The 24,269-nt window shown below is 41.7% G+C and overlaps 1 protein-coding gene across 8 annotated transcripts in view; it reads right to left on the bottom strand.

Moving 5' to 3' along the window:
• Positions 1-15,022, bottom strand: part of ENTREP2 (endosomal transmembrane epsin interactor 2) — an 86,751-nt gene extending 71,729 nt beyond the window's left edge. For 3 of the 8 annotated variants that reach the window (XM_074549469.1, XM_074549473.1, XM_074549471.1), the window contains exon 1: positions 14,179-15,021. In XM_074549469.1, the coding sequence (XP_074405570.1) occupies positions 14,179-14,418 (240 nt within the window). In that variant the 5' untranslated portion in view covers positions 14,419-15,021. Of the gene's footprint in view, positions 1-13,730; positions 13,983-14,054; positions 14,079-14,178 lie in introns of those variants that run through there. The other 5 variants (XM_074549468.1, XM_074549470.1, XM_074549472.1 and 2 more) reach the window with 4 other exon arrangements.
• Positions 15,023-24,269: the final 9,247 nt, after the last annotated feature.

Raw genomic sequence — 24,269 nt, 5'->3', positions numbered from 1 at the left:
TTCTGCAAACTTTCCTCTCTTCAACACATTCTGCAAAGGAGCTAAATGAGAGAGAGCAGAGGAAGAGATCTCAGGTCCACAGAAGTGAGAGAAAGGCAGAGGGGTTTCATTCCCTGAGGGAAGGGACCCTTGGCTGCATTCAAGCACAAAGGTTACAGGAGCTGGGAGCCAAGGCAACCTGACAAAAGCACCAGGGCACAGCTCCCAGCTCAATGCAGCAATTGGAGACCCTCACCTCCACAGACACAAAGGTCACTGTACAACTGTGATATTATTGCCTCACCAAGCAGAAGAATTTTCTGGATCTCACTGCTTTTTTTCCTTCTGAATAATTGACCTCCATTTTGTAGGAAAAGAAAACAACAAGCAAACCCCTACAGGCAGAACATCCTTGAAAGAGCAGCTGTCAGCTTACCTTGTTCTAGTTTGTTTCAACACCATATTATGAAATCCCCACAATATAGATTCAAAAAAAAAAAAACAAAACCCAAACAACAACAACAAGCCAGACCAAAAAAATCCCTACTAAACAAAAAAAAAAAAAACCAAACAAATTAACAATAAAAACTAAAAAACAAAAGCAAACCAAACCAACAACACAAAACATATTTTTGCAGAGTTTCCATTTATATTTAAGAGGGTTACTTCCATATATTTGCTATTCCACAGCATTATAAACTGTGAATCTATACTCAACTGATGCTATATTACAATCCTAGATTTCTAGGAAATATTCCTTGCATTATCTGCTCATACATTCCTTAAAGCCTTACTACAGACCACTGGGTCAGTGACAGGACTGAATTCATTGTCCCTGCAACATGCTCTAGTTACTTTTTAAAAACATGGGTGGGTTAAGCCAGCAAAGTTTGAATTTCTCAGGCAAAGCAGGGCAAGAACTATTCATCACTATAATGTTTATTAGAGTTCCCCCAGTGTGTTTGTACAACCCTGTTATCCAATGGTGGGGCATATTTAGAGCCTACTGAAGTAACAGATCATCACTTGTCAGATGTGGAAACACAGAGGGAACAGATAGCACATTTCTTAAGAAAGTTCTTTGGGGATTGAGGAGGTGTGAATCTTGTCTGAGAACACACTATTGCTTATTCTCATCTTCCCACTCCTCAGGCATTTCAAGTGGCAACTGGGGAAGCAAACATTTCTCCCATTTAAATGGCCAAGGGATTCTTTAACAGACACCAAATACATTGATTTTTAGTATTTTATTGCCTTACACTGAAGTTGGTGCCTGCTTCTGAGAAATCCAGTAAACCACACTCCATCCAAGTACAACTTTACTAAAATAGCTGTATGAGGTATCCTTTTCCATGCTAGAGAAACCACCTTCTTTAATACACAAGCCTACCTTTTCTTTCTCAAGCTATTCACTGGTAATTTCATTGGAAAAGAAAGGAACTCTTTTCTCCAGATCTGTTTGTAAAATTACAATTTTTCATCTTCTTCAGGATGATCTCCTCAGAAAGTGTTTTTACTTCATCCAAAGTACTATTATATGTATTTATACCATTAAACCTCTCATTTCCACTAGAGTCTCCTGATTAATGCAATCACTGTGCATTATTGTTAATCCACAGGCTTCTTCTGGGCTTCAAACAAATATAATTACACTGAGTGTTGAATTTTTGCTTTCAGAAAACAGAACACTTCACAAAGCCTCATATTATTTTTAAGAACAAGCTTTCCACGTCCTATTCCCCTTTGGCATGTCCTTTGGCCGGAGCTGTCAGTCAGAACTGGCACCCATCAGCTCCGTTTGGTGCAGGACTCGCTGGAACTCGCACAGAGCCACCCCGGCTGTCCCCAGGGTGTCCCGAGGAGCAGGGACCACCCTGGCTCCCAGGGGAGGCAGCAGCTGGGCACTCCTGACACCTTCCCTGACACTCCTGGCTCCCAGGGGAGCTGCTGGCCAGCTGGGTGACACAGAGCACAGCCTCAGTGCTGCACTGCCATGCTTCACCCAAAACCAAAACAAGCTGCTCCTGACTTCGGTCTCATTTACCTCCTCAAACTCAACTCAAGGATTACATCAATAGCAGCTTAACTGTCTAAAACACTGATTCCTGAGGCAAAGGAGGTCCAACATTTTTGATGTATATGGTTCACAGACAGAAGGCATCAGAAGCATTTTTAGACCTTTCTGAATCAGGGAAATATTGTTTAAAACATTGCTATAATTTTCACATGATCTAGTTTTCAAGAATTTGAGCTACTGCTCATTACTACAGCATTCATTTGGAACCAGATTCTTTTTCTTGATTAAGTCAAATACAGCAGGAAATATATTGAGGACTCCCATAGAGTTCCTAAACATGACATACCTAACTATAAACAAAAATCTAATTGATTTTTACTTTCCAGGAGTTCTAAATGTTAGTGCATATAGAATTATTTTTCCATAGGTAAAATTCTTCACAGACCTATATTGTTTCATTGATGTTATATAAATCAAATCAGACACTGATGAAGGGAAGAAATCTTCAGAATCCTAAAATAACCAACCTCCAAATATCAAAATTGCTTGTTGGCAAAATATTCAAGATTGAAAAGTAACTAACTCTTAAATTGACTCCTTTTTCCCCTATTATTTCTTATCATCTCTAATTTTTCAAAATAGGATAATTAACAAGGTAATTACTTCTGTAGTTATGAACCAAAACAGCTGATTGAGGCAAAACCTTAAGCCCACCTCAAACAATTCACATTGGAAGGCAAGTTTTTAAACTGCCAGGACAACTTCCAGGAGAGGGAACTATCAAGGGGAAGGACTTTACAATTTGCCTGGTGCTGAATTCCGGCCCCACAGGCACAAAGGACATTGCTGCAGGGGAAGGTGCAAGGTCAGCAGTAGAAAATAAATTCTTTCTGCTCCTGCCCATTACCTTAGGCTCACAAAGCAGTGATGGGTGTGACTGAGCTCTTCAGACAAACCTCACCCAGACTGACAGCTGCTGTCCCTGGGGAGCACTCTCCCTAAGAACTGGTTTGATATTCCACCTTTCAGACACCTGGCTCACAGGAAGAGAAAATCCAGCAGTTCCAGAAGCAAGGTCCAAAGGAAGGTGCCAAGCTCCTTCCAGGGAATCACTCCTTAATTGATGGATTTTCTCTTGAGCTGAGAACCAAACTCTGTTAAAGCACAACAGAAGGTCAGGGAAGGAAGATGAGCACACAGCCTCTGGCAGACACCAAATGCCAGCAGATATTGGTGTGATATTGGTTATCCTTATTATCTGTGCAACACTTTGTTTGTACTGTCATTATTGCTTTTACAGTAAAGGTTCTTCTCCACTCTGAAGGCAAATATTACATACCAAGAGAAATGAGTCTGTCAAGCCACAGTGAGAGTATTTGAAAAGCCCAAAGGAAAAGCTGCACTGAAGATTTAAGGTACTTAGGTAGGAAAGAAAATATTTACTGAATTAACATGAACTTCAAAAACAGACAGCAATGTTTTAGTACTGTTCCTAGTCACACTTATTGTAGTAATATTTCACAGGATCTCAAAGTATGGTCTGACTGTGAAGCTTTATTCCAAATTTCAGAAGGAATGAAGGAAAATTTTTAAGGGAGAAAAAGAAGTTCTAAATTATTATAAATTCCTTAGGTCCAGACCAATATATGTCACACGAGAATAAACAGGACAAGAATTTCCTGTTAGGAACTCCTTAAAAAAGCTAATGCCTCCTCTTGTACCAGAACAGATGTGAGAAATTTGTGATGTGAGAGACTTCAGCCTACACATTAAACCTGACTCCTACATCATAACATTGCTTCAGTCCTCCTGAAAGGACAACCATTGCTGGTTTATGCATGAAGGCAACATGGACAAGTTGTTAACATCCCACCCAAAGTGATGTCCCTGCCAGCCCACCTGCCCTGCCCTCACTGCTTTCATTCTCTCTGGTTCATGCAGCAGGTTCTGTGCTAGGAGGGGCTCAGGTGCATCACAGAAATCCTGTGGTGCAGCTCTAAGGGAGTCCTGCAATCACAGACCCATGGTAATGTGTCTGCAGGGCACGAGCCATTATCCTACATGCATTTGCCTTCCTTCCTTCCCCACGTCCCCCACTCCAGTGGTGTTTTGTGGCTTGTCTTGTTCTGCTTTTAATGTTACTTTGAACATAAAAATTATTCATCATACTCTGATGTATCTAAATAAATCTCCACCCCCTAAGCCAACTCTTTCCAAGCATCCTTTATAACCAAGTATTTGTTGCAAATTCAGGAATATTCTTTTTTGATGCTCCCTTTTACTCTTTAAGTGTAACGAAAACTTATTTCACATGAAAACTCAATTATGTTTAAAACCACTGCAAAATGAAAACTCAGATCTAGGACTTCTTGAATTAACATTGCTTTTTAGAAAGCAATTTCCAAGGCAGAAAGGACTACAACAGCATCCATTTGGTTTATTCTCATTTGCAATCAACACAATATCCTTTCAGATACAAATCATGTCTGTATAGGCAAGCAAGAGGAAGCTCATCTGTTCATCTAAAGATGGCACACTTTCATTAGGAGTTTTCTAAATGCATTTTTATTTTCAGCTCACAAAAGAAAAACTGAAACTTGCCACAAGAATGTGTAAGTGGTCCTACACACCTCCAGAAACTTTGTGTTTAGGAGTGAACATGGAAAGGGTCAAGTGTACAGTTTGATACTCTGGATGACCTGAGACACAGAACAGACTGAGTTCCCTTCACAGCAACACAAACACAGGGCAGCAGCCTTTGCACTGCAGGGTGGAATTACTTTTTTTTAGCCATACATTTCACAAGTTTTCAAAATGTTTTGTATTTAAGCCTGGGGAAAGATAAAATTTGTTTGAACTACAGCTAATTTCAAGATATGACAAAACCACTTTCTACCAATACTGTTTCCAGAATGACACAGCAATGTCACACGTGTTCACAGCAACATCAAAATTCTTGATGACTGTTCACAGAGTCAGAACTTGAAAACCTCTTATTTTAGTAGCATTAGTCAACAAATTTCTCCACTATTTTAGTAGCCTTAGTCAACCAATGCTTCCGCTGCTCTAACAAAGGAACACCATTGAGTTGGACTGCTCTGATAGAACCATGCTCACTAGAATGCATTATAGGGAGATAATGACTTGTGTTTATTATTGATAAATCAGGTTGTCCCTTGGCTCTTTACATTGAGTGCTCAATGCTGGTTTGGTGTTTTGTTTGTTTTTGTTTGTTGTTTTGTTTGTTTTTTTTAACTAAAGAGTAATCTTAATTTCTTTAGCAGACAAAAGAATGCCACATCTGAAAAATAGCTGCAAACACAATTTTCCACACAGATGAAAAGAGTTTTTTCCCTGAAGAGAGTGAATACAAAAGTGACAGCATAAAGCTACATGTTTATTATCTCTCAGTGCCTCTGGATTAAGTGTGTTCAGTTTAAAACCACCTGTTTTTATCTCTCTGGCACTGAGGGCTTATCTAGAATCTTCAGCTTAAGCCATGCTCTTTTCTGCTAAAACAGTAGCAAAACAAAAAATCTCATAGGTACATTATACCCCACACATGAAAATAATTCTGCTGAGATTGACTCTTGGTTAATGACAGAAATAACAAACCTGCACAGTTATCAGTGAGGACATTATTTGCTGGTTCTGCAAAACAGAAATTACTCATGATGATGGCTTCTAGAAAGAAGGAAAGTACATATCTAAAACTGAAAGCAAGTTTGCAAAGTAGAGTAACTCCTACTTTGTAAATCAGACCCAAAAGTTTAAAATTGTGCCACTGTTCCAACTACCCAAGTTTATATCAAGCTGTTATAAGATCAGAAATCCAAGTGTTAAATTCAGTTTGCCTCCTTTAAGCAAAAATACATATTCTTCAAAGTGTTTACTCATTTTTATCAGAATACGAAAATAAAACCAAACAAAACCAATAATAAAACCAAATAATACACTTTATAGAATATTATGAAATTATTCAATTTTTTAAACCACAATCTATTGGAAAACAATGTCTCAGAATAAGTGATGCAGCAGTAATTCCAGAAAGTATTTCTCATTTACTGCAAATTAGCTCAAAAGTACTCCACCCACTCAAGGCCCTTAAAAGTAACACACCAAGCACTGGCATCTGCTCCTCAGAACTGGCTATTTTAGTCTGCAGACCTGCAGCAAACTACCAATGTAACCAGGAGGGAGGAAAATTCTGCCCAGCACAAGGCATTTCCAGCAATTTGTGGGGAGCTCACATCCCCTGCACAACACAGGAGCTCTCAGGTTGGTAATTCGGGTAAAACCTGTGGGGCCAAAGAGCAAGTGGAACACGAGCAGATCTGTTTGCAACAGAATCTGGTCTTGAGAGCCCCCACACCAAGCACTCAGGGGATGAGTGACCATTCACACAGGCTCCAGTGTGGCCCAGAGATTTCATCCTCCCAGCAGGCACATTCCATTTGTTCTCCCAGCTCATCCTCTGGCTCCATTTATCCCCAGGAGCAGAGTCTGTGTGTGAGAACACTCCTGGTGGGCAGGAGCAGTGAGTGGGAGCACACACACAGCCAGAACTGGAACACTGACATGGACACATCCACAGACCACCAAAAATAACAATGACAAAATGGGCTGGGGACAGGACTGCAGCTTTAAACTGCACAGGCAAGAGCTTGTGAAGGAATCATCAACACAGAGTCCTTGCAAACAGATTGGAAACCCTCTGTTTATGGGGTAGACACAGTGATTCTGTGACTTTGCCAAAGATGGAAGACCCAGCTTTGGGCATATTGATCTTAAAATGTTGCCTGCACATAAGCTGGGATGCTCTGAATGTATAAATATTCCTCAATTATAAATTCCCTAGGTTTGTCACATTTGCATAACACTCCTTTACAGCAATGTGGCTGCTCCCAAAGAGATGAGGTAATGACCACACCACCTGCTTCTTGAAGAGTAGCTTTCTCTAAATACAGGAGTAGAACAATTTCAGTGTAAGTTACATATTTCAGGCAGTTCACACCTTACACAGTCCCATTATCTGTTCTGCCCTTGGATCCCAAAAGGCACAGGAGTGAGCAGAAAAATCAATTGTGAAAGAATAGTTAATTAAACATAATAATTCACAACTCATTCCTTTAGTAAGTCACAACATAAAACTAAAATGAAGGTGCAATAAGTTCAGCAGCAGCTGCAAATAACTACATTATTTACCTTAGAAATTCCCATTTCCACCAAGGTTCTTAGCTCTGTCCCAGTTTCTCAGTAGACTTAACCTGTTCCTCACAGCTAGTTCTCCTAACTTCCTGGGCAGTATTTACTGTCCTTTACACCAATGCTCCTACATTTCCAGCATTCAAAAAAATGGCTGGAAAGGACAACCAGCATCCAGGGAAAATATTTCGTTCCTAAAGAGACTGAAACATACATCTGTCTTTTTGCTACAGAAAAAACAAAAACCCACAACAAAGTAACTAAAAGCTGTATACTGACAACAGTAAGAGACTTACTCAAAAAATACTTTTATTCTGCACTCTGGCTGCCTACAGAACTATAAAGACTTCAGAATACAAGTCACTTATAATAATATGGGATTAATAAAAACAATGCTATTTCTTCCCCACAGACTGGACACCTCCTGCTTCTTATCATAATTATCTTTGCTTTCTTCCACTGCTCCTTCCTGTGACACAGGAAGTTTTTAAATTAAATTGCTCTTAAGGCTAAGGCAACAGAACATACTCAGAAGCAATAAAAGCTGATGTGCCTCATGAAACAAATATTGTTGCCTCCCATGAGTCTGCTATTCTCTAGTGCACTGGAGACAAAAAAATCTCAAGGTTTTACTTGGCCCCAAACCCTCAGAAGCTACAAGCAGTTATTTTACCAGGCACAGTTCAAAGAATTAAAAAGCAATGCTGTCATCTTTCTGACTGTTCCTGTGTCCAGCTGATTTGCTATCATTTCATGAGGATATGGAAACAACACTCACCCATGACTGGTGTGCTCCAAAGCCCTGCCTGAGCACAGACTGCACAAAGCACAGAGGATGCACCCAAGGCCCCTCAGTTCTGATGGTCTATGATGTGTATGAGCTCCTCCTGTGCACCAATGCCACAGGTTTAACTGGCATCTATTCACAGCCTCGTGGGTTTTCTGGGTTGGATGTTTCTGGGTGTTTTGTCAGTCACACAATACAGTCAGGACATACAAACCAAGAATGCTAATGCAATTAGTAATGATCCATCACAGACAAGGCACATTGCAATCCTTGTGCAGTTTATGAAGGTGACAAGCAAACCTGTGCAGGTGACTGATTTGTTTTTTTTACCAACACTGTGTAGCACAACACACACCCCTAGCAGGCTTCCTGAGACACAAAGTTCCAGACAGCTGACCTCCTTCCATTGACTGCTCACATTTCAAAGCCCTGACAAACTTACAAAGGGAAGGAAAGAGGTGCCTGAGGTGTCAGCAAATCCAAAAAGTCAGAAAAACCCAGAAATCAGATAGTAGTTAATAAAGGATACAGTGGTACACAGTAACAGATAATGTCTCAAACAATCAAAAAGTTCATGTAATTCTTTTGCAAGTGTATATAACTGAAGGTTCCACTATCTGTAACTAAAACTGAGACTACACCTTAAAATTCCTAACTGATCAGTCAAACTGGTAGTACTACTTTCTCAAATGTATCATCCCATTGAGCAGCTTTGATTTTGTCCCTATTACAGGGGCAAAAACCTACCATGACTTACTGGCCATATTGTGAATAAGCAAAATATTACCAAGTCACTTGTAGGATTTTTGAAGTGATTCATTTCCTGGTCTTCTAAATTTCACCAAATTGAAACAAGGAACATCCAAGTAACCATCCTAGTGAGTAGATACATCCTCTTTTAGGAATGACATAAGATTTTCAACAGCCACATGGAGAAATCAGTTTCATTTGTTCCCTGGGCTTCACTATTTGATAATCCGCATTAAAGGTCTGGTAAGTCTCCCAAAAATTTCTTCTGTGTGGAAATTTACCTACCCAATTTCCAAACCAGCAACACAAACTCCTCCAAAAGAAGCCTGAAAGTGAATATTTAGAGATATGGAACATTTGCTGAACCAGCAGCAAACTTCACAGAATAACAAATTGTCCACAACAAACTAATCATAATGGCTATGCATAGTCATTATATTGCCAAGGCTCATTACATGGCATTGCAAGGGTTCCATACTGCTAGAGTCTTGTACCTCCTTGATGTTTTCTGGTACACAGCTCCTCCAGACACTGACTCTTCCTGGTCCTCACAGCAGCCAACTGACTCCAGTTCCCACCAAGCCACTCTTTTATAACACTTGTTCTTATTGGCCTCAGCTGTGGCCTGTTAACATCAGGCCTGCTCCTAATCTTTGCTAATTGGTTCAGCTGCAACTCTTTAGGGGACAAGATTACATTTTATGTTCTATCCCCCTACAGCTGTGAATCCACAGATTTGGAATCTGCTATTGGAACCATCCTCTGCAGAGAAGGGACCTGGTCACACACTCTCACCCAAACAGATTCCCCCAAGGAAGCTGCAGGCTGAGCTCTCAGGCAGTGTGTGTAAACCAGGAAAACACAACCAAGCAATCCATACTGTGGGTTCTCATACCCCAGGATCCAGAGCTCTCGTAGAGCACGCTCAGAAGCACAGGGGACATGTGGTGAGGAACCGCCTGATAACCACAGAGTTGGAGTTCCATTTATACCTACAGCAGGTGGACAGGAAAGCTGCCCTTGGAGTCCTAGACATGAAATGATCACCTCCAAGCCAAATAAACAAATAAATGTGCTCCAGGTTGTCCCAGTTCACTGAACACTGGGTCACACCACAGGAGCAGTGAGGTTCCTTTCTCTCAAGGAGCTCGGCTTTGCTCTCACAGTCACACTGTTGCCAAGAGGCTTCTCATGCAAACGTAAAGTTCCTTACCCCAAGCTACAACTATCCCTCTACTCCTCCTGACTATCCACAGGCAATAATGGAAAATACCAGAAAAAGACAGAACAGGGGATAGGAGGAAGGAAAATCCCCAAACTCTTTAGCTGAAATGGAGAAGAGAAAACCACAATTGCTAACAAATTATCTTTATTGTCATCTCCCCTTCAATTCCACAATGATTTTGTACAGGAACACGCCAGGACAACCTGCTGCATGTGAGGAACAGCCAGGGTCACAGACAAGTAGAAGTTGTTGAAAGTTAACTCCTTTAAGTACCACCTCAGGTTTTTAAACCTATTTTGTACAAAGTCATAGAAAACTACAGAAAAGACTCCTACATTCAGCTTTCTCAGTTAATAAAGTAGGCAAGTATATAACATATTTCCCATTTTCCACAAAAGAAAAGTTGGGTTTGAGTTCACACCAACAATCTCCCTTTATGTCTGTTTCCATTTTCAAAGAACACAAAAAAGCAGGTATTTCATGAACCTTGAAAACATTCTACATTAAAGATGCTTTTAAGCCAGAAGAATTGATCTGCTCTGAACATGGGATATGGATGAAATGAGGCACAATTGAGAAGAAACTTAATAAAAAGAAAAGGCAGCACAAGATCTTCCAGCAACACACTTCTACACAAGAACACAACAACTGCCATGTAACCATACATAAAAAAGAGATAGAAGAACACACAGCAATTACTCTAGTGCCAGAGTAATTTTAGAAACCTGGGCAATCTTATGATTTAGTTTACTATTTTATTAATACTTTGCTCTACTAGAGAGAACTCTGGTCTCTAAGCCTGGTCATTTTCTTAAATCAAGATTGGGAGAGTAGCAGGATAAACACATTTCTGCAATCTTCTAAATAATTCGAAGAAAAGACTTCACAAAGTGAGATTTGTTTTTGCAGTCACGCAGCCACAGCTCCATAGCCTGTGGTTTGCTGCTGTCCCAGCACTGCCAGGAACCACGAACATCACTGAGCAGAAGCAGTTCCTTCCATCTGGGCACACACACAACAACACACTACAAACTGGAATAGGGTTTGCATCCTAAAGGGCAAAGGGGGCACAAATATTTTCTCATATTCAAGCAATTATGGACCTACAGAAGAGACAAATAACCCTGTCACTGCTCATACTTCCAGTGATCTCCCAGAACAGCCTAATTTTGAGAATTATCCTTCCACCACTAAAATGGGGGTAGTACTCTGCTCTTGATGCTCTTAACGGGATCAAGGACACTCAAGCTCATTTCCCTTATATGAAAAAAATATTTCTTTTTACCCAACTGAGAGAATGTGAAGAAGAAATCACCATTTTCCCAGGAAACTGCAATGGGAACAAGCTGCCAAGCATTTCAGCACACAGATTGCAAGGTCTTGCCAATGAGAGCTGCCTATGCAGAGAATTAACCAGTACCTGCTTATCTAAACCTCAAATTTCCTTCTGCTCAGTGTGAGGCTGACTCTGATTAATTGCCTTAAAAATGTCTTAATGCAAAATATATGAAGATACTCTTTATCTTCCTAATCTTTCCTATGAAAGATAATATGTTTAAGGTATGGAATGATGTTTAAATAAGCTCTGAACTCCTCAAAGTTTTATGGAAATTATGGTGCCTTGTTCTTTAAATAAACTCTCACTAACATGGGCACTTGATTTCAAAAAGAAAGTGCGAAATCAGAACCTTTTCATTGCATTTAATTACAGAACTTTCTGTGTGTCTAATATGCAGTCTGATCTATTTTGAAATTTTTTTCAACCAGCTAGACTGTTACAAACACTAGGAAATTATTTTAAGAAACATTTGAAATACTCATAACAAATTTTTGAAGCCTTCATTTATATTGACAGGTCATTTGGTGTCAAAAACTGCTGAGAAGTATCAATGGCAAGACTACTCTCTGTTAGGATGTGCATTTCTAATGACTAAAAACTACAGTACACCACATAAACACACAAGAAAATAGATTCAGAATTTCTACTTCAATGTCAAATGACTCAGTTATTTACTTCCAAGAAGTGAGGGGGAAGTTGTGTGAAGGCAGTGAATATCTATGTCTGATTTTGGCACCAAATAAAGAAGGGAAGGACAGTTCCATCTTTTTTCTCTCATGTCACTTAAACCCACCTGTATTTATTTCTTTAACTGCATTTTATAGAAGCAAGTTTAAGACTGTTACTCTTCCACAGAAACATTTTTCAGCTGTGAGTGATGATATATTTAGTGTTTGTTAAATCCACTAAATATCTCCAAGGACTTTTAGAAAAAGCTGTGTAATCAACTAACTTCAAAAAGTTCTTTAGGGCTCATCATGCTTCAAAAACTGCTCTATTTTCTCTTAGTTCTTGAGACTTAGAGATAAGGATAATAGGCGGAAACTAAGTTTATTCTGATGCTCAGATAGATAATTTATAAGGTGGAATTTTTTTCAGAAAGTAACTCAGTTTAGGAAACAAGGTACACCTGCCTCATTCTGACAGCACAGGAAAATAAGGCCTTGAAGGCAGCAGTCCTGCAATTCCCTGAGCCTTCCACCCGTTCCACCACAGCCTGGAATCACAGGTTTGGTGTTTCTGGTGAGCAACTAGCATGAAATCTACGTGGGAAACACATTTTCTGTGAAATACACAGAGAGAAGAGTAGGAAACATCCACAGTAAGGGAAGCAGCTGTCTTGGAGCATAACAATAACCACCAGGAGTGTCTTTGAACAGAACACAGGAGGTGGGAAAAGGTGCCATTGAAAAAGTTGTGTTTATTGAAATCCACAAGCAGTTGTGCGTATTCCTGCTCACTCTGCCAAGGTGAGAAACAAAGGCTGCCTGAGCTGTGTTGGTTTAGTAGCACATTAATATGTAAGCAGCCAGATTCTGAACCTAAAACTCACACCTCATCACAACAAATAAGTGCATATTATCTTGCAGAGGATCCAATTCAATAGAATGACAATTACAACATCAATGCTATTAGTGTAAACGCATATTTCTTTTCAAGACTAGGAAAAAATACAACAAAAATCAAGAAAGATATCTAAATAATTAATCCAGAACGACTCTTCTGCTCTGAAGGACTAGGAAAAAAAAAGCAAAAAAGTAATATTCTGCATAAGAGCATATTAAATAGTTTAAGACTTTTTAAAAATTACACTATTTCTACCACATGCTCAGAACTAAATAACCCAAAATATTTTATCCAACTGTTCTGGTTTCTAACAAGCATGTTTGAAGTTGAAAACTCTCTGGTCCGTTAAAAGAGCTGAAGAGACATAATTGAAACCAGTAACGCATTAAATTAAATGGAGCAAATCTTCACCAATAACACAGAGTCTGTTACCAGTGCCCTCAGAAATGTCTAATTCTTCCTAAATGTCAAGCCCCATTTCACTGCTTATGAGGAAAATTTTCATGAAGCGGGATTATCCTAATGTGTCCACGAGTGCACCGTGCCCACACACAGATGCAGCCCCTCACGATCAGCATTAAATGAGACCACCTGAGTCAGACTATCGACTCCGGGTTTTTGGGTTTTTTGTTTGTGTGTTTTAAATTTGTGCCAGCAGGACACAATGGAAAGTGGACAAAGATATCACAAAGGAATCAGAAGGACCCCAATTTGCACTCAGCTTTTCCCTCAGAGCGGCAGCCTCCCCCTGGGGCGAGCCCCAGCCTTCCCAGGGCTCTGGGCTGCCCCACAGCCCCGGCCCTCCCAGCGCTCCGGAGCACTCGTGCTCTCCTCGGAGAACTCTTCCACGCCGTGTGTTTACCTTAAACCCCACTCCTGCTGTGCTCGTCCCCTTTGGTCACCTCCAGCCCCTCACGCCTAGTGCCTCAATTTGCAGCCGCGCCAGAGCCGAGCGCCGGCCGCGTCTCAAGGTGAGCCCAAGTCAGCGCCGGTGGAGCGGACACCGGCGGCTGAGCCAACGCCAGAGGCTCATTTGTCATCCCAACTTTCACCCGACGCTGCTGATAAAACCCAATCCACCTTGGCCAGCCCTTCCAAAGAGGAGGTGGAAGAGCCACGGCGCTGCTGCCGGGCCGGGGAGCGCCGTAGCCGTGCAGAACACGGCACAGCCGATCGCGGAGCTCACCTGCCCGCCTCAGCGCGGGGAGGGCGCCCAGGCCCGCGACCGCCGCCCGCGTCCCACCTGTCGGGCGGCCAAGCATCCCTGAGGCGCCGCTCCCGCCCGCCCCCTCCCGCGCCCCCCGACTCACCGAGAAGCCGGCCCAGAAGGGGCAGGAGTGGCGGACGCGGGCCGAGGTGGTGAGCGCCAGGGCGGCGAAGCTGACGGCCACGATGAGGCAGCCGAGCACCATCTGCGTGACCCCCAGGGCCAGCATGGCCCGCGAGCGGGCGCGCTGCTCGCGCAGGCGGGACAGGCTGCGGGACAGCGCCGTGGGGCTGAGGGAGCGCGCCCCGCCGGGGGCCCGCGCCGCCCCGCCGCCCGCCGGCATCCTCCGCGCGGCCCCGCAACGCCTCCCGCCGCCCCCGCGCTCCGTGGGGCAGCCGGGCGCTGCGGGCACCGCGGCGCATGGAGGAGGAGCCGCCCTGCGCCCGCAGCGACCCGCGCGGCCCCGGCCGGGGCACGGCGGGCGAGGGGCAGCCGCCGCCGCCGCCTCCTGTCCCCGCTGCAGGCGCGGGGCGGGGGGGGGCTGCGGGGCTGCAGCGCGCGGGCGCGGCTCAACCTCAGCCGCCGGCGGGGGCGGCCCCGCTCCGGCCCAGCCCCGGCGCCGCTGCCCGGGCGCGCTCTCTCGGGGAGCGCCCCGGCCCCGCCGCGGCTGCCGCGGAGCGCCCGAGCCCCGCTGCCCGGCGCCCGCCGCTCCGGGAGGGGAGGGGAGCGGGGGAGGGCTGAGCACGGCCAATGGCGGGCGGAGGCAGCGGCCGGAGCAGCGGCGGCGGCCGCCGGCCCTGCGGGCTCGGAGATGAGCGAGGCGGACGAGGCGCCCGGGGCCGAGGCCCCCCTGCAGCCGGGCAGCGCCCCCGAGCCGACCCTGCTCCTGCCGCCACGGCCCTGAGGGCAAAATCGCTGCCACCTGTGCTCTGTGCGGCAGCGGCACCGGCAGCCTCCCCCCGTGCTCTGTGTGCTCCCTTCCAGCGGCGCAGCAAGGGCAGGGCTGGGGCTCAGGGCTGTGCAGAAGGCATCTTGAACGGTTTTTATTTTGGGGTTTTCTTTTTTCCTCACAGCAAACCGTAACCAAATCTAAGGTACAGCAGCCCCAGCAGCAGAAACATATGAGGTTTCTAATTATAAAAACTTCCCAGCCCTTCTGCTGCTGCCAGCGGGGTCTAGAATGGTTGGGCTGCCCACAGCACCTGAAGCCACTTCTCTGCAGAAGGGTAATCACAGCAATTAGGCACCAACTGCAAACAGCTTGGCCTACTCATGAAAAACATACAAACAGAACCCAAACCCCAGGTAACCATCTCTGTAGTGCACGATATTCTAGTATAACTATTTTGCAGTATATACTATAGTGTAACTATACTGCAGGGTAGTTTAGGTAGTAAAACTATGCCAAGATTAACATGTTTGAAGCACCATAATCAGCTAAAATAGTTTGTTGGGTTTTTTTTAAATACAGGTATTGGTACATGTAGTCTACATATCTGTAATTCTGTGATATTCATTAAAAAACCCCTCAATCCAAACATCACATGTACACCAGGCTTTAAAACTTTGTATTTGAGGCTCTTTTTCTTTTCTTACAGGAACTTTTCTTAGCATTAAACAGTTTTCTGGGAGGTAGTAGTGAGGAAGTGCGCCTTGACAGCAAAGTGTCAGAGAAGGTTTTCTTCTCTTTATACAATATCCAGATGTTTTACTATAACAGAAGAACCAAAAAAAGCTTGCTGCTTTCAGCTTAATTCACTGCGTCATACAATATCATAGGATAGCAGCTGCTGTCACCCTGCCATGGTGTCACCCCATGGCTGAAATACTCCTCCAGCACATGTACAAGCCATATTTTAATCAGAGACAAAAGCACCTGACAAAACTCTGCACTGAAGAAACAAATGTTTTGCTAAAAGTTTTTAGTCAAATGCAGGAGGTACTACATTAACACTGCTCATGATCAGAAGAAGAGTTAGCTCACAATGACATAGTTAGACTGGGCCTGATAACAAATAGGATTCAGCTGGAAACAGCACAGCACTGCACATTCCCAGCTGATATTCCCAAACTGGCTGCTGGCACAGGTGTGCTACCTCCCACCTGAAAGCCCAGGCAGAAGAGATAAATGAAGGCAGGTGGGAATATATGGTTATAGATCACACTGAATTTTTGGTTATACCAGTTCAACTAAAACTAACATCCACTTGTATTTAATTAGAATTATTTGCTGTCCAACATTGGAAACATTACTTTGAAATGCCCCGTTCAAATTCAAGGAAGAGTCTGTGTTCCAGTGTTCGGCCAAATAGAGTGAAAGGTTCTAGCAAAAAGAAACCAAACCAAAGCCCAGATGCAAACTGAACCTCTGCAGTCTCTATGATTAAGTAGCTCATTCTCTATCAAGGCAGAAATGCTTTAGGTTATTCAACAGCAGGACAATCAGAAACCTTAATAAATGCATTTAAACCTCTATCTGGGTGCTCTCATTCAGGAACAAGATGGCCCTAGGGCTTGGAGAAATTAGGACACATTACACTGGGGTGTGAATTTACATCTCACTAACTCCCTGTGCTGATACTACTGAAAGTGTTACATACAAAGCAATTTACCTTCATTTCCAAGGACTTTCTAACTTGTATGTAAAAATAAAATAAAAAAATTAAAAATCTACATTTGTGGGTAATCCAGAGGAGGATCTGGCACTGCAAATCCACAAGATCATCTGCTGTCCATGAACCTCACATGTGGGTAAGCTCTCAGGTAATCAATAGTTCCACAGCTTTCAATATGGTCAACTAAGGCTACCAGAAAAAAAATTATTTTGGCTTCCAGTATGAATCTACTGGACTTGAAATTGCTTTTTGTCCCTTCAATATTTGTGAGCATTCAGATGTAGATAGATACTGTTCAAGATCTGAATTAGCTCTGGATACACTTCTTAGTTTGAAGAGTCTTAGTTGCTGGATTTGTTTGAGAAGTATTTGAGAGCAATTTGGGAAGTAGTATTGTCCCTAACTAAAGTTATTTTGCTGAAGAGACCTTTTTGGTATACCTCCATTGATATTTTTCAGTGCCAGATCACTGCATGTAACTGTAAGTGGGATGTGGTACTGAAACTTCTTCCAGAACTGTGGCCACAAAAGCTTTGGAATAGCCATGTTTATTTGGGAACACTATAAACCACTCATTTTAAATTTACCAAATAATTTGTTTCCCAAAGGCAGCCAGAAGGGCACTATATATCAGACCTTATTATTAGCCTGTTAAAACCCATCAAAACTCAGAAGCCAGTATGAAAATGATGCCACTTTTACCATAGCTGTCAGCCTTTACTGTCTCCCACATGTTCAGAAAGCATCTTCATCCTCAGGACTGTATTAGTGGATAGAAGTTCATATTTATTCTACCTTGTATTTATTCTACCCCACTTTGGACTGCAGTGAATTTCATGCATCTGTCTCTTCAACCGTTATTTGAGATGAAGCAAATGGCATTTTCAAGTATGACAGAATTGGAAAAGGAACAAAGAGAAGTAAATTCACAGTTACAGCAGAGCCCCTCTTGCCATTACAAAGGTGCCCCACAGGGTACAGATATTGAAAGCAAGTCCAAGGGCCCTGCCACTTACATCCAGCATGGCTCAAATCTGCATCCCTTGCATGAGCTCATGATTTGGAGCAGCCCCTCTCTATGGATGCAGCTTTAAGGGCTTATTAGGCACTAACAAACCAGGCTGTCCCACCCAATGTACATCATAAACATGAAGTGCAAATAGGTTGAATGTGGTAACAGCCCTGGAAGATAAAATGCAAATTTTATCTACACATACACACAAAATGAGAAACTCCCACAAACTTAACATATCTTCTTCCATATCCAACCTTCATAATTCATCTTGATATCTTGACTTAAAATAAATTTATTATTCTAATATTAACAAGTAATTTCTCAGCCATTCAGATGTTGTTGCATCCCTATAACACCAGCAGTAGTAATTCCACTTCTTTTGTCCACGTTGATTCCTCAAAGGGAATCAAGTATCCAGACCACAACATCCAGGATAAGTTCAATTGAAGCATATAATAATTTCTTGGCACATATATAAAAAATTTAATTATCTTCTTCCATGGCTCCACTTTGCCCTGTTCTAAAAATAACTTGTAAGGCACTCCAACATATTTTATCTCAGTTTACCAGGAACCATCCCCAATATATCCAATTTTTACAGAGGTAATGAAATTGGTTTATGGCTATAATTACCTAAATATGAAGTCTGTATCATTGGCAGAACTGAAGAACAACTTATTCTCACATGCCAACTTCTAAGCATGTAAGGATATTTGATTCCAAAGGCAACAGAAGCTGGTATTTCAGTACATTTAAAAAGAAATTTACATTTTCTTGCACTTGACAGCCAATCTTCCTTAAGTTTATCTTCCAAAAATTGTACTGGGCAGGGACAGAAAGAAGGGCAAGACAGCAAATAATAAAGATTTCTTTATCTATACGCCACTTCCATTGTAATCAACATCTTGCAGGAAGTATCCTGCTTTACTAGCTTTAGGCTTTGAAAATATAAAAGCCCCCTCATAGTAGCAGATACCAAAATGTGTCAAAGACAAGAAGACAATGCATGCCAGTGCCCACTAGTGTAAGAAGCGATCATAGAGTTAAATCTGCACACTTAAAACCTTATGGTGGCACTGCTATCTTTGGTACTACTTTGCTTCCTGATGACTCTACAATTTTCTTAAAATAGGATAACTGCCTCTGACAGACTTGTAGCTAATCAATGAACCTCAAAAATAAAATCCCTCTTCCCACCTCCCTACTTTTATACTAATAGAACTATCCACTGTGTTTTCACTTGGCAAATCACATATATGATGATACTCCCAGCAGTTTTTCTGTGGAAGTGAATGAAGAGCTCACAAAGCAAATCAATTCTGTGTTCAAAAATAGTATGAATAAAAACTTTAAAAATGAATGTGAGGATCAGTAGACTTTGACTAAGCCCTGCTTCTGTGCTTGGATCCTAAGTGCCTATTTATGAAAGCTTTTAAAAGGATATATTAAAAACAAGAGCATCTACCTCACAATCATCAAGAGCCCTGCAATGAATCAATGCCTGGACAAAGTCAGGTTCCAAAAGGTAACACAAACAAGGGGAACTGTCACATCTCCACTGCAAGCTGCAAAACACACACAGAATCACACACAGAATGACTGGGTTGGAAGAGACCAACCCATGCCCTAAACACCTTAACTAAACCATGGCACCCAGTGCCACTTCCAGTCTTTTTTTAAACACATCCAGGGATGGTGACTGCACCACCTCTCCAGGGAGGCCATTCCAATATTTTATCACTTTTTCTGTGAAAAACTTCTTCCTAATATCCAACCTTCATTTCCCCTGATGCAGTTTGAGACTGTGTCCTCTCATTCTGATGTTTGTTGCCTGGTGAAAGAGACCAACCCCCCCTGACCACAACCATCTTCAGCGAGTTGTGGAGTGATAAGGTTATCCCTGAGTCTCCTTTTCTCCAGGCTGAGCACCCCCAGCTCCCTCAGCTGTTCCTCGCAGGGTTTGTGTTCCCAGCCCCTCTCCAGCCTGGTTGCCTGCTCTGGAGGTGCTCAATGCCCTTCCCAAACTGAGGAACCCACACTGTCCTTGGTGGGGTGATTGGTTCCTGAGTGCACATTCTCTCACTTTGCTCTGAAAGGACTTGGAGTTATATGTGGATCCCTGAATATCTCAGCTTTTCTGCACCTATGAATTGGTTTTGTACCCCAACCAGTCACGGAGCTGAAGGAGACAAAGAAAAGTACCTGCTATTACTTTACAGCCCTTTCTGCATTTCCTCATGTTTTTACATAGAGGATAATCACACATCAGTTGGTTTCACAAGAATAGCATCCTTTAACAACATTATCTAAGCATATATATAGCTATAAGGATTACCTCTGTATGTAAGCCAAAAGGGTTTTAAACAAGAAAGCTTTGCAGATAAAAAAATGAAAGAAACCTCAATTTTTGTGCTTTAACCTGAAAGTAATGTGTGTCTGTTCTTCAGAAACACCTACCTTAGAATGGCTTCCTCCCTGTGAGTGTCCTGGAGTGCTACAGACACCCCTGAAATCAGGATCATTGCTCTGCATTTTATGACTGCTTGAAAGTTCACACTGAGTACACGAGATTGGATCTGAAAAGCAGATTGCCCTGTGGTTTTACAAAAGGCAAGCTAGAACTCATGTTTTTAAAAATGAGGTAGATTTCTTTCCCAGATGATCACCCTTGGCCTGGCAGAAAATGTAATCCCCTCAAAAAGCATAAAGCAAAGAAGTACCCGGTATTTTCTGTCCGAGTCTTAGCAAAAATAAAACTATTTTAATCAGAACTTCAATTTAAGAAATTAAAACATAGAAAAACATATATCCAACACTATACAAGAAGTTTTAGACAGCACCTTTTTTACTGCATTAAATATCACTTTTCTTCCGTAAAACTTTAAAATGTGCAACACTTCTGTATACAAAGTAACAAGTAATAGTGATGAGATTCCTTATTGATCCCATTGCCAAGAGCAAAAATGTGGTAGAATTAGCCAGTTCATACTGTCTTTTAAAATGGCTAGATTTTACAGGGCCAGAATCTACTAGATAAAATACTTTCAACTCTAGAAATTAAATAGCTGAAATTCCCAAATAAAAACTTAACAGAATCACTTTTATTAGTCCAAAATCCAGCTTTTAGCTAAGCCACTAAAATCCAAGCATAATCCAAGAACTCTGATTCTTGGATGAAATTATAATTCATGCAGGGCATTTCTTTCATATGAAGTTGCTACTGAAATTTTATGAAATCAGTCTCCAACATACTGGACACTGGATAAATTGGATATTTTTTTTCAAGCTTTTTCTTTGTGAAATGCAGCTGCAAATCAGAGGGCAAAAATGGCTGCCTGAATGTATCTGAAATACATTCAAATTGAAGGCACAGTAGTGTTTTTTGCAATAACTGACCATACATGATTAGATACATGAACTGTGGCAGTTTTGTGGGGTGTAAAAGGACTCATCAGCACACTAACACACCAAAAGGACTGTGTGGAGCAGAAACAACTCAGCAGTTGTACAGTTTTGTCCCCTTGGTGGAACACTTCCATGGGTAAGCTGGAACAGGCCTCAGAGATTTTCCTTCCATGCCCAAAGGCTCCATAGCACCATCCACCCACCCCTGGCTAATCCAGCTGCAGCCCTGAAACATCTGTGAAACTCCTCCTCTGCCCTGGACATCAGTGAAACTCATCCTCTGCCCTGGGCACTGAAGCACCTCAAGCAGAAGCACCTTTCTGGTGGCACTCAAGGCCCTGCACCACCTTGTCCCCTTGCTCCACACAGGGAGACAGCAGGACTGTGCTGCAAGAAAAACCTGCAGATAGAAGTACACTGGTGTAATATATTGGGATAATATTTTTTAATCCACACCCTCTTCTCCAGTCTAGTGTTTACCACCAGCACAGCTGTATTTCTGCAGACATTTACAAATTCTCCTCGCTCTCCTTTTTGGTTACCTAGCCCCCATGATTCTCTGCATTTCTCGAATCTTTCTAAATGCCTCTAGCCTTCCCTAAATAACTCCACACAGAGTTCTGCATTAGGTTTTCAGAGCAACAACATGCAGAGTAAAAGGAGAAAAATGACATAATTCTCCAGTAATCTATACTTGCAGAGTACACTGGAAGTTTTATTAGGCTATTATAACCTTTCTGCCTTTTTTTTTTCTGGTCAAGTCCATTTTGAAAGCAAAAGACTTAAAGAAAGAAAATGCTATGATTTGTTTATTTGAGCATCACACACTACTGTAGCATCCATTTGTTTTAAATGCTGATGAAATATAGAATATATTTAGGATCAAACCCAATTTAGTCGCCCTAAATTGAGACAGGTTAAAAACCCACTGCCCTGAGGACAGTCAGCCAGATACAAAACATTCCTCTCTGCAGAATGGCACAGCCAAATCTGCTGCTGAGGATGACTAAGGATTGGAAAATTTAGAGAACCAGATTTCATAGTTATTAACTAAACCCCTTAAATATTTTTAAAATTTTAATTGTTAGACTTTAAAAAAAAATTCTTACACTTCCTACTTTCACCTGTGTTCAAGATTTATTTTTTAGATAAACTTACTGTTCATCTCTGTCCAGGCATTGCAAATGAACTTTTTCTCACTTCAACACACTGGCTGGAAAGAAGTGGATTTTTTTCCTGAGGTAGAACAGAATAATTTTTCCTTAAAACAAATATGCCTGAAGAGAAGCTATTTCTTCTGAAATGCACCACCATGTAGAACATTACACCTGAATAAAATCCTGAGGTATTTGGAGTTCTTAGGCATTATATGGACTCTTTTCTTAAGCAACAGAATGGCAGAAATATATATATATGTGTGTGTAAAAGAAATTGACAGAAGTCTTACTGTATACTTTCTGAAAAAAAACCCTTCAGGAAGAGATAACTTCTGCATAATTATTTACTATATATTTATGATTCAGGTGCAAGCAATATATGGAAAAGTCTTTATATACTTGTTATCCATATGTACCAAGAATCTTTGACTTTATTGTTGTAAGTCTAAGTGACTCACTTATGCACAAAACTAACTTTCCTTTCAGCACAGAAAAATATAGAGCAAGTCAAGAAATTACATTTGTTCTGTGAAAAGCTACTCTTACCTGTCTACTTAAATCGGTATAAAAATGCAATATTCCATTTTTGACAGTGTTCTGAAAGTTGGGTGTGCTTTTTTAACAGCATGCAAAGCTTTCTTTGCTCTTCAAAGTCCTTTTAAAATAGGGCATTCATTCAACTCCCAAAACCAGTTTTCATCTGGTCAGAAAGCACATGGCCAAGTTTCTATCAGAATTAAGACTGTTGTGTTGGAGGGTGCAAGAAGAGATCATGGGACCTGTGATTCAGCAGATCTCCAGTGCAGAAGGAACAGATCACTCCAAACAGGACACCTGGAATACCCAGGCTGCTGGGACAGACTCTGGCTGATTATTGGTGCATTTAAAGGTTCTGTCACTGCTCTACAAACAGTGAATCCTACCCATGCAAATGACTGCATCCAGGGACACTTCTGGAAGATGGTTTCTTCAAAATGAAAATAAATCTTTTCTATAATTACCCATGTTTCTTCTGAAAGAGAGGCACTTGTTCTTTTTAAAGGAATACTGCCTGTGTATTTTCCAAAGCAGCTTACTGTTGGCCTGAGGGGAAATAGAAACCATCCCTGTGGAATATCAGTGCATAATGAGCAGTGCACTTCTGTGGCTGCCTAGGGAACCGTGCTGGCAGCATCACTCACCACAGTGGTCTGAGGTCTGTAGAAATGGCAGGTGGAATGAAAGTCTCTGTTTTTGGCAATGCCAAAATGAGAAGGATTTAATATGCTGAACAATTGTATTCCAATGCTAATCTCTATTTTTCGTATTTTAAATGTCTCTAAATGGAATATTTTTGGTGATAATTTAAAAAAACAAACAAAATCTTACACATTTCTCTTATATTATGGTGCTTGTCAGAGACTAATACAGGGAAATCTGGCAAAAACTATAAGGTGGAATGTAAGCCAAGGATATAAAATGGTTTGGCAGAGAGAAAAATTCCCTGAAGGATTTATAATAAAAACAGTAATACAAGAGCTCTGAATAGAGAGGTGTACATACAGAAAAAGCAATTACTCTAACAGAATATTAGTTACTATGACAAGTGTTTGAAAAACAGACTTATCTCAGCTGCCAAAAATAATTAAGCAGATTGTCTCACTACCCTTCAAACAAAAGAATTAGTGAGAAATTTCATTCAGGCTTTGTGCTTCTTTCTCTAAGAATCAGGAAAATTAACAAGGTCAGCTAGAGTACAGCTAGGATTACTCTTCAGCCAGTATTTTAGCACAATTCTTAATACTTTTTTTTTTTTAAATCTCCGTCTTGTTAAAGCATTTCTTCCCAAGAGGGCATTTGATGGCTTGCCAGGCTGTTCAGTGCCCTCTCATTCACCCTGCAGCAGAAAGCATCGCTCCCCCTGGCACCAGGGCCAGGGCCAGGCACCCCTTGCTCAAACTGGTACCATTTCACACCCATCTCCTGCAATAAAGTGATGCTACTGAAGGGGCACTGAGGCAGC

Source organism: Zonotrichia albicollis, chromosome 11, assembly GCF_047830755.1.
Source record: "Zonotrichia albicollis isolate bZonAlb1 chromosome 11, bZonAlb1.hap1, whole genome shotgun sequence".
NCBI classification, from domain to species: domain Eukaryota; kingdom Metazoa; phylum Chordata; class Aves; order Passeriformes; family Passerellidae; genus Zonotrichia; species Zonotrichia albicollis.
Note: the sequence above shows the minus strand (reverse complement) of the source record. Positions and strands in the feature narration are given on the sequence as shown.